This window comes from Vidua chalybeata, assembly GCF_026979565.1.
Source record: "Vidua chalybeata isolate OUT-0048 chromosome W unlocalized genomic scaffold, bVidCha1 merged haplotype SUPER_W_unloc_1, whole genome shotgun sequence".
In the NCBI taxonomy this organism is placed as follows: Eukaryota; Metazoa; Chordata; class Aves; order Passeriformes; family Viduidae; genus Vidua; species Vidua chalybeata.
In genome coordinates, this window is record NW_026530320.1 from 1,140,213 (window position 1) to 1,151,946 (window position 11,734).

At 41.1% G+C, this 11,734-nt stretch overlaps 1 protein-coding gene across 1 annotated transcript in view; it reads left to right on the top strand.

Moving 5' to 3' along the window:
* The window catches only part of LOC128782851 (mothers against decapentaplegic homolog 2-like), a 91,814-nt gene extending 80,502 nt beyond the window's left edge, over positions 1–11,312 (top strand). Inside the window, exon 11 of the mRNA XM_053933343.1 lies at positions 9,408–11,312. Coding sequence (XP_053789318.1) covers positions 9,408–9,531 — 124 coding nt within the window. The 3' untranslated portion in view covers positions 9,532–11,312. The remainder of the gene's footprint in view (positions 1–9,407) is intronic.
* Positions 11,313–11,734: the final 422 nt, after the last annotated feature.

Genomic DNA, 11,734 nt, shown 5'->3' on the forward strand with positions numbered 1-11,734 from the left:
TATTGTTATATTGTATACATTGATCTCATCCAAGCATGGATTTCTCGTGATCCTCCCCCAAACCCCCGAACATAATTTTTCATGATTCTTGTTACGATTAAACAATAATTATACCTACTTTCTAAGCAATCATCACATCTAACAATCATATCATTTATAATATAATGATTACACAGGTGCATTTTCACATGATATAGCAAAGACAAGGCCTAACATTTTCCCAGGGCCTACCAAGCCCCACTTTCCTTCCAAATCCCTGAATTCCCCATGATTTCAGAAGCCTTTTACTATCAAGCTGACCAGGTGGGCGGTAACCTCCCCCCTTCCTTTAATTGCTTTCCATTCACGATAGAGTATCCTGTAAATAGTTTCCCTTCTACCACCCTTGAAGACCCACCAATAAACACATTTTCTCCCTCAGGCCAGGAAGTATCTCATAAATCTTCCCTAGCCTGGGTCTGTAGATCTATCACTTGAATGTAGTAATGGATTTCTTTCTGCCCCGCCCTCGGGGGGGGTCATCCACTTAGAGGCTCTCTCAGTTAACAAAGCTTTAATCTGCTGTGAAATTTTCACTATCAGATACCCTTCCCTTGTCAGCTTTCCAGCCTCAGCCACCATCAGAGCTGTGGCTGCACAGTTCTGAGGATAATGGGGCCAGCCTCTTGGCCACAGGGTCTAACAGTTTAGAAAAATAAGCAACAGGCTGCCTTGTTCCTCCATGCTCTTGCACCAAAATTCTTTTAGCATAACCCTGTTTAACATCCACATATAGTTCAAATTCCTTTTCTGAGTCTGGAAGAGCTAAGACTGGGGCATAAATCAATTTGTCTTTTAATTTTTTTAAAGCTTTGCTCTCCTTCTGGTGTCTATACCATGACATTAGGACTATCTTGGGTTAAAAAGTCATATAAAGGTCTGGCCACAACAGAAAAATCCTCAATCCATGCTCTGCAGTATCCCACCAACCCTAAAAACTGCTGTAGCTCCCTTTTTTTCTGGGGTAATGGTACTTATAAAATCTCTTGTATTCTTTCTGGATCAATGCACCGTAACCCTCTAGTCAGAATGTGTCCCAAATATTTGACCTCTTTGATTTTGTTTTTTTTTTCCTACTAACTGTGCCTTCTTTTTGGACACTCTAAGTCCTTTTTTAGCAAGAAAATTAGGCAGCTTTACACTAGCCTCCTCAACTGCCTTTTCCTGTTCCCCTGATAAAAGCAAATCATCCACATACTGCAACAACCTAACTCCTGAGGGTGGAGTAAACTCTCTTAATATTTTCTGCAAAGCTTGCCCAAACAAAATCCCCAAAAGAAAATCCCAGTCCTTCCATGTATAATCTGCATTTCCCAAATATTCCTCTATCTTTTCCCCCACCCCTATGGGATCATCCAAATATGGGGGTAATTCTTTTTTTCAACCCTCTTATATCCTGGGTAATAAGTGGTACAATTACAAACCCAAACTCTCCCCCTTGAACTCTCCAAAGGAACCTGGCAGAGTGGCATCTGGTGTACCCCTGTCTCTTGGGTTAGGACATCTCTGATGTCCTAAATTGAGTTCCTCTTCTGGTTCTAGGGGGAGATACGATATGCTGCTCCCCTCCCCCTACACTATCATTATTCTTAGGTGGGGCTGTAGGAACAGCATTTCCCTGATCCCCTTGCTCTGGGAGCTGAGGATGCAGGGGACCTGCAGCTGGCCCTGGGTCAGCTGGCAACACTGCAGGACAGGACGGGAGAAGGTGCTGAAAAACATCCCAGTCCTCACCATTTTCCTTCCCATTTTCTTCTTTTCCCTTTTTTTCTTAACACATAGATTTCTCCTGTTCCTTGTCTAATCCATATTGTTATAAATGAAAAATGATCCAGCCAAATTAAAAATAAAAATAAAAATTTATTTTAGCAATCGAGATCTAACTAGCCAGCCACAAGGAAGAGGGCAGCGCCGAGTCCGGGATCGGCGCTGGGTGCGAGACACAGAAGTCAGCCTCAGCGGAGGTTTTCCTCTATGCCCACACACCACCATCCTGGTACAAGCGATTTTTATAGGGAAAATTTTGCCTGAGGCCAGGATTTCGGCATTCAGTCCTTTGTTTCATTCAAAGTCCCATAAGTTGATGTGATTTCCTTCTTGGCGATAAGGTAGAACAATTCAAAGTCCGGAGTCATTGAGACCCTTGATGAAATTTATGGGAACACAGTATTCACATGTATCAGCCTGAGGGATTTTCCTGATATCCATCTCGGGTCGTTCATGCGATGATCAGCGCCTGGGTGTCTCCCTATCGCTTCAGATAAGGCCCATCTCCTGGCGAGCCACATCCTTTTTCTTGTAAATCGGGTTTCAACACACACCTGGTTTTGCCTGAGAGGGTGGGGGGTGGGGGGGCTTCTAATACAAAAGGGTACATTCTAACAAATATTTAATATTATATCATACTAAAATGGCACGAATTATACCTGTTACACATAACAATATCAATCCACATTCCTTTTCAATCCATCCTTTCCAATTCTCCTCTAAAAACCTCCACAAAATTCAACACAAATGAATTCTATCTGTTCCATAAGGTGGCCATATAAGCCCCTTTGGCAACTTATACTCTGGCCACACAAAATAACAGTATTTTACCATGATCTCCATAGTCACCTGTGGGTGAATTTATAATCTGTTCCAAGACCTCAGCATACTCCCCAAGGGACTCTCCAGGGGTATTATGGGATCGTCATCCCTTTTCTGGGGCCCCTTCTCAGCTTTAACCTTGCAACCCTCAATGGGTGCCTTGTTTCACCTGTGCTACCCTCCATGGTTGCCCTCCCAAGTTTGCTCCCCAGAGATCCCATTTTACTCACTGGTGAGATTTTCAGTGGTCCTTCCCTGTGGACTCTTCACAGACCCCGCATGGTCCGCCACTCATCTGTCTTCTGGACAGTCTCAGGAACCCAATCAATCGCCCAGTGCCAGCCACCACGAAGGGGAGCTGATCACCAAAACTGGGTGAGGCGTGCCTTCAGCTCTGCTTGCTGCCCGCTGCCCCCGATGGCGGAAAGATCCCAGACGAGCCCCCAGTTGTCAGGAAAATTAATCCACAAACATCAGAAGTTTATGTCCAAAAAGGAGACAGAGGAGTCCTTTTTACTTTATTTGAATAAAGGGAGAGGCCATGGGGCATTTCCCTGGGTTCTCTCAAATTTTTTGAGGACGCAGCCTCCTTTTTATCTTAATTTCCCAGCCACATTTCCCTTCTCTCTTTCCCCATTGGCTGAGGTACTTGAGAAGTACAGACTTCCCAGAACGCCTGATACCGAATGTGAAAAATGCCAATCACTTGGTATTTAAAATTTTAAAAGTTTAATAATGATAAAATGGTTATAAAAATAGTAATACAATTAGAGTAATAAAAATTTAGAGTTAGGACAATTACAAGACAGTAAAAAGCTGCCAAAAACATGCCTTGTGAACAAAGGAATAACCCTTAAAAGCAATAGCCTGTTGCATATTCATATATCTCATACATGATGCATAAATTCCTTGCAAATTAAGTATTTTTCTGGTTTTTGTCAACTTCTTCCCCTTAATCCTGGTGGTTCCATAAAGAAGGAGAGAAGGTGGAAGAATGTTTGCCTTTTCCGATAAGGAGGCAGTAACTCCTTATGTGCCCTTTTGCTGTTATCTCTGTGCGAAGAATTTCTTGATTATCTCATCTGCTTCTTGAGCTAGTTAAAAAGTATCTTACATAGCATAGTTTCTATTTTAACATTGTGTTATAACCTAAAAAAATATAGCATAACTTTCTAACATTACACATATAATATTCATTGTAATATTTGTGAAAAGCCAATCATAAAATATGCATTTTTCACAGTCTTTCAATATCCAATTTCATTTATCAGCAAACCTATAGTTTGTTTGTAAAGGTAAATATCTTTTTCCATTCATCAATCAGTGGAATCCTTCCCATAGTTTCTTTTATTTCTCAGTGCTAGTTTTATCTACAAGCAGACCCACAGTTTGTTTGTAAAGACAAATTTCTCATTCCTCTCAGATTTGTCTCAAAAGAAGTATGTATACACTTACACATACTTAAATACAATATTCAAATCAGAACAGAAGAGGCTTAACAAGTCAGATTATATGGAGACAACTTGAAGTGAATGGAGTGTAAGTGCTGAATTAAAACAGTGAGGAGCCTTTTGGTAAATTTTTTTCTAAGGAGGAAGAATGTTGGTTGTTAGTAGTCTATAAACTGTTGAGAGATCATAGGATTAAAAAAGCTGCAGTGCAGACACTGCCAGAACAGCACAGAAACTGATTACTGGCATAATGCTGAACTAGTTTCTTTGCATCTCTCTTTAAAATTCTGCTAATAAAGTATTGATGCACAAAACCTGTAACTTATGCTGCAGTTGTGATTAAAGCAAGACAAGGTTGCTCCTGCAAACACAACCTTGAATTTAAATGAATGTAGTCTGTGAAATGAACAGGGCTAATGCCTTTATTAATGTTAAACTCTTTATTAACAAGATCAGCTGGGCAGGGGGCCCAACACAGAGCTCGCCCCCGCTGTTGTAGCTTATTCAGGTAGCCGAAAGGGAAGGAGGCGTGCAGAGTCTGTTGCTGAAGTCCAGAGCAGCAGCTGTTCCCTCTCTTTTCCTTGTGGCACACTGGTAGCCGAAGGGTGAGGACGCGTGCAGAGTCTGTTGCTGAAGTCTAGAACAACAGCTGTCCCCTCTCCTTTCCTTGTGGCAACACCAGGAAATTCCATCTCTTCGTCTTTGCTTCCTACAGCCTACTCTAGTCTATTCTTTTATAGGTGATGGTGATGGGCAAAAGTCAATCAGGGGATGTGTTTCCCTCTTCCTCAGCTAGGGCATTTGTCTAGCCCCTTCTACTGTGTTTAGTTCTTTATTTATGGGTGTCTTTATCCCCTAAAAAACACTCCTATGGTCCCAAGGGTTTTTATTTGCATTTTAGTCCCAGAATGTTGGCGTGGGTGGGGGGAGGCAGGTTATCTCCAGGTAGTTTAGAGAAAACAAACAGAACAATTAGCTAATTAACATTTCAATATGGGTACTCAGCTCGAGCCAGCAGCCATTCCAGTGTTGCCATGGGAACTAGGAAGGCCCTGCCCGCGCCCCCAGGAACACTGGGAACTTTGTTCATTACAGTCTAAATTGTCAAAATGTTGGGGGTTGGGTTTTTCTTTCCTTTTCTTTCCTTTCTTTTTCTTTCCTTGTTACTTGTGGAATTTTTCCCCATTGAGTTGCTAAGAAACACTGATGACTGGGTGCTTGAGATGTCAGGAATGGAACTCCTCTGGTTTTTGGGAGTTTTCTCTGGGGGAAGGGGGGGACGGGGACACGACGGGATGGGGACAGGATGGGACAACAAAGATACTGAGAGAATAGAGGCAGATAAAATATGAGGGCTGGGGAGTTGGGGACTCTCTCTCTTGCTCTTTGGCATCGGAGGAGGACAGCCAGGCTGTCGCTTACTGTGGGGAGAATTCACCAGCACTGCTGGAGCTTAGCCCTGAGGGACCTATCACCATCTGCTTGTGTGCCCTGGGAAATCCTGAACTTCGCCTCTCCCTGCTCTTCTCAGAGACGGCCGTCACTGCCCCGCCCCCGCTGTTTCTTTGGTGCTGCTCTGGGTTTCTCCACGCTGTAGCTAGCACCGTCCTGGAGTTCCAGCTACCACCGTGGACTTTTTGATACATCTCGTCCATCACCCTCGGATTTTTGCTCATTCCTGCCGGCTGTGACAGTAACTGCACCAAAGGGGAAAGTGCCGGCGGCTGAGAAGGCTGTTTCTGGGTCCCTGGTTCTGTTTGTTGTTAATGCCATAGTTATTGTTGTTTTGTTTGTCTTGTTTTACATACTAGTAAAGAACTGTTATCCCTATCCTCATATCTTTGACTGAGAGCCCCTTAATTTCAAAATTATAATAATTTGGAGGGAAGGGGTTTACACTCTCCATTCCAAGGGAGGCTCCTGCCTTCCTTAGCAGACACCTATCTTTCAAACCAAGACACAAAATAGACCAGGAGGCACTGTAAAATCCATAATTCTTGTTAAAATTTCTGTGCTTCATCATTATGTCAAAAAAGGTTTCTTATACAATGGGCTTGGGCAAAGCCAGAGCATTACTTACATTTTATGCTATGTGGGTAAATGCACAGGTATGGCAAAGTGATACATTTTGTTTATTTACCAAGCTTATAAGCTTGGTAGACAAAATAGTTTACAACTTTTTGCTCAACACATGTTGGCTAGAATTGAGGATGGTGGTAGAAGTTCAGATCAGCAGTCAAGTGTTCACGTTATCACAAGAACTATCCAGGTCTAGGATCATCTTCTGAAGAGAATTCAGTAGAGATGTAATTACAGCAAACAGTGATATGTGAGCTGTAAATCTGTGGGTAGAAGAGGCTGAGTTTTAGCTTTGACACAGCTGCAAAGCAACTGTTGCTATTTTATCAACTTCTGCCAGTGTAGTGCAAAGCTAGGATTGTTGAACAGAACCAGTTATAAAATTCTGAGGAAGTGTGTTGTGGAACACATTGTAGGGGAGTTAGCAACACTGGAATAATGAACTTCCTTCTTTGGGAAAGGATTCGAGACTAAATGGAATTCCATTTCCTGTGATTTAGGTTGTTCTATTGGATCACTTTATTTTAACATAGGCATTTGGGGCTAAGATAATGTCGTGGTTTGACATGGAAGTGAATTTTTTCCAGGAAGTTGGGTCAAACCAATCAGTGGTCAAGTTTGGATATTGGCACCTGGAGTGACCACTGAAAGTATGGACACGCCTCTGAGAACACAGGGGGTTAAAAGCAAGAACTCCCAGGAGAACTCTCTCTTTTGGTTCCGGTCGTCAGAGAGTGCAGACTCTCCCCTGCCCAGCGATGGGCTGGGTGGGGGAGGGGAAGCCACGCGGCCTTGTCCAGGTAGGCCGAGGGGCTGAGGGTCTGGAACCGAGCCAGCTCCTGTGGACGGAAGGGTGGAGAGAAGTGGAGATGCCTTTGCCCCCCCCCCCCCCCCCCCCAAGAGGGAAAGAGACAGAGAGCCTGGCAGCACCTGGAAATTTGCCGGCGGAGGAGAAGGAGAAGGGGGGGGGGATGTCCAGCGTGGGAGGTGGAACACCGGACCGAGATATCAGCCGTCCAGGGAGTCTGAACGTTTAAACCCTTTCCAAGAAATGAGGGCTTTTTAAAAGTATTAGTCCTCCTTGATTTGTAGTGGAAGAGAGATAGTCCGGGACCTGAGATGTTAGAAGAAGAAATATTTAGGTGGTGGGAGGTGATGAAGTAGCTTTTGGCTGGACTTTTCTTATTAGCCATGGACTGAACCAAAATCTCCTGCAATAGAGACTGCATTTTAGGGGGATGCAGTGGTGACCCAAGGAGACCTGTTTCAGCTTCGAACAGCACAAGAATGGCGAGAAACGAAGAAAGCTGAGGAGGGAATGGTGATACCCTCTGTCTTCGGGAAGAAGATGAGTCCTGTTTTTGGACCCGTCGGCCCCAGGGGAAAATGGGGGGGACTGTAGTCCCAGGATGAGAAACTGAACTGTTGTATCTTTGGGTCCGTGGCAAAGCATCCTTAAAGGAGCCCTATGAGCAGTCTGTCCATGCACGGTGGTGAGAGCACTGTGACATGGAATGGAGAGTGTCACACTGGCAGATTTTTTTTTTCCGGGCCGTTGCCATGTGTGACAGGGAAACACAGGGTGGCAGCTGTGTTTCCTGAGGGGTCTGTGGTGCAAGAGAGACTTCTCTCTGTCTTGATAGTTTGAGTATGGATTACCTGAAGGGTGGTAATTTGATCAAGAATCCCGGGTGATGTTTCATAGCTAGGTGTTTTTGGAAATTGGGAGGAGGAGGGGTGTTTTAAAAGGTCTTCATCCTGGATTTAGTTTATGTGTTTTCTGTATTAGTAGTAGTTTAATAAAGTTTTTTCCTTTGTTATTAAGCTTGGGCCTGCTCTGCTCTGTTCCTGATAACATCTCACGGCATTTATTTAGGGAAGGTGCATTTTCATGGGGACACTGGCATTGTGCCAGTGTCCAACCATGACAGATAAACAATGTTTTTTAGAGTGCTGAGTGCACAGACCCCAGCTGCTTTCTTTTCCTAGAAAATGTGAAATCAATAAACAACTTTGGAAATTCATCTTCTCTCTGGCTTACTTTTTCTGCCTTTTCAGTTCATCTGTTTATATAAATAGATTTACTTAAAGCGAAGGGTTGCAGTGCCAACAGTAAAAATGAAAGGGCTGGGTTTGTGTCTAATCTGCTGCCTTTGAATCTTAATGCCTTCTTACTTTGACTTTGGGATAGCTACAATTACTAGGAAAAACTGGCTTAGCAACAGTAGTCTTGGCAGTAGAGTTTGGGAAAATTCCCATGCCTGGAGCAGGTATAGTGAAAAAAACAGGATTTTTCAGGCACAGTATGTCTGATACTGATTTTTTTACTTTGGAGATTAAAAGGAAAATTTTTGAACAACAGGTCTCTGAAACAACAATATATGGGAGAGTGAATGAAACTTTTTTGATTGTCAGCCCTTCAGCTTTACTGAGACTTGCGATATGGTGTTTAATTAAGGGCTTCTATTGTGAAAAATTATCGGTAAGTTTTTATTGAAGACAATGGAAACACAATTTTTACTTTGGTTGTTTTTGTGAGGATGTTGCAGTGCAAAACACATGTAGAAATGTAAGATTACAGAAAATTTGAGATAAAAGCTTAGTTTTCCTTTGAGATAGCATCAGTTAGCACAGTATAACCACACACTGTGTTTTGACAATATTTCTGACATCTAGCAGTTTCCTTATACATTTATCTTGTCATTTGCTCCAAAAAAGCCAGACCTTATGATCATCATAGCATTGTTCTTTTTGACCATGCTAATAATGCAGAATCAAGGGTTTCTAGTTTGTATTTCTCAGTAATTGTCTACAAAATTCAAACCCAGTTATGCATGCAGACTCTTTGAAGGTTGCGATGCAGCTGCACACAGCTGTGACTTGAACACCACATTGGTTGGACAATCTTCAGTTTTGAATTTACTTTTAGATGTAAAGCTCTTGGTGTGGTACTTGAAGCATACTTGAAGCAAATGCTGAAACTCTTATTCTCCAGAGCAGAATATTCTCTATGTATTATGGACAAGCATCTAATTATTGATGTGTCTTACAGATGTGGAGTGATTTGGAGTTTTTGTTGGGTTTTTTTCCTTCAAAGACTGTCTGAAAAAAGTTTAGTAACAGTTATGGTAATGGTTGTGGATTTTTATCTTTCTGTGTATGAGATATAGATGGAAACAGATTTGATAATATTATGGAGAACTTTATGGTAGCTAAAGCTGCTTTCTGACTTCCCTATTTATTTTCTAGGCGGCAAACAGTAACAAGCACTCCTTGCTGGATTGAACTTCATCTGAATGGACCTCTACAATGGTTGGACAAAGTATTGACTCAGATGGGCTCCCCTTCAGTACGCTGCTCCAGCATGTCGTAAAACTCCTTCCTCTGTTACCAGTGGGCTAAATATCAAGGCTAATCAACAGACTTAATATAACACCTCATCTGTCATAGTATTTGTGTGTGGTCCCCATGAACTGTTTTCTATCTAAAAAGGGTTTTTAAAAAAAAAAAAAAGAAAAACAGCACTTGAGGTCTTATCAATTAAAGCACCTTGTGGATTCTGTTTCCTATACTCTGCTACTAGATGAAAATTTAGTGTATAGAAATGCCTTCTTCAGAAAGAAGATGGGACCATTCTCAAGACTCTTAATGGTGTTTTTATTGGGTATATAATTGAGTGTCCTAATGGTTTATCAATAACATGAATAACTAAGTATATGTACAGGTAATACATCATGATCACAAATATCACAGTATTCTGCTGTTCTACATTTTATTTCCCATAAATAGTTGCTTGGGTTTTTTTGATTTGGGTAAATCTCTTATAAAATTCCAAGACTCTACTCCCTTATTCTTTTATACTTTTTTATATAAGAAGATTTTTGAGTTGTCCTAAACATAAAAAGCTCAACTTTTTGCTGCCTTCTTAAAGAAAAAGAAAAACCCTCAATTGGAAGGGAAAGAAATGTTTTGAGATTCATCTGTGAAATTTTAAGACACTATGTACTTAATGGGACCTAAATCAATTCATATTATAAATTCCAAGTATCCATCACACTGAGAATCTACTTTTCTCTACCCATCTGAGTTGATGAATCTGGTGCCAGCATTATTGCTGGCAATGCTGTAATTTTGGACTTTTTTGTTTACCTTGAATCATTGAAGTCAGTGGTTTTTTCTCATGGAATGAGAATTTATCGTAGCATTGGATACTGGATTAAGTACACAAGGTTATTGACTTACCCCTTACATCTGTATTTTTCATTGAACAGATGTCACTAAAAATCGTGGGTTTTAGTTTTTATAGCTAAATACCTTGAAAAACTCTTCCCCAAGGTAAACTACTCTTTCATATAGGTTTTAAATAGATGCATCTTCTTAAATAGATGCATCTTCTTAATATATTTCAGTAACAGATTTTAAATTTCTGATCTGTGTGGCTTTGTATAGCTTACTTGCATACCAGATCATACACATTCATTATGTCCTGATGGGTCTTGTTATTAAAAGTAGTGCTTTTGCAAAACCTCTAGGATAGTGGTTGCTGAGGTATGACCAGCAAAGGAGGACTTCTAGGTTCTTTGTTACAGTGCATGTTATTGTGAACCCTTGGACACTACAGCTGCACCATAATAAAAATATTCTGAAATATATTCTACAAATAAGTCTGGGTTGGGGATGGGTTGGGAAGCTATATAGAAGGGTTATTCTGACTTGAAAAATATATATCTTACTAACGAGCTTTGTGATCTAGCTGTCTGTCATTCTTTTGTTATTGTGGCAGTAGCAGGATTGTCTTTGTCTCTTTCCCATTGTTTCATCCATTACACTAGTACTGTACTTTGTAAGTACAGCTAGTGATAGCTTTTAGAACAAAAATGGGGCAAGTGTTACAGCTTTTAATCTGTTAACTGAATTGACAACAGTGATGGATATTTTTATGCCAAAATGACTAGGGCATAGAAACAATACCAAAAATCAAGCCTTGAAAAAGTGGGACGGACACCTTTCAAAAATTGGCAAAGAAGTTAGCAATTTATGCTAGTTTTACCACTAGACTAATGTATTGGTAGAACTTGTGAACCTAAGAAATTAGCTGCATGTGTGTTGCATTTGCCTAACATGTGAATACACTAATAAAACTTTTAATTCTCATGATGGTTGGGTTTTTATTAATTGCTGTCTATATTTTCTGTTGAAGGTTAGGAGTCATTCTAACCCACCCAAATAAATGGCACAACTGTCCTGCATGTTGTGGCTGGAAAGGTATAGTTTAGATGTTAAAATCACTTCTCATACAGCTGTTGTGCAGGTTCTGGATCTATGGGTGTTTAGTGATACAGATTTCTACTCTCAATCAAATTTATTAAACCAATTGCTTTTTCCTACCACAATCAAATTGCATCCTACTAGCTCAGATGATTACTTTCACCTGTGAAACAGATAAGAGCAACTTGTCTGGGTGAAAGACTCCCACTGCATTTATGAGCAGTTTGCAACTTGAATCAGTTGGATGGTCTAATTCTGTAGTCCCCTTACTGTGGATTTCTGTATGTGTTCTTTCAGTTATGGCAATA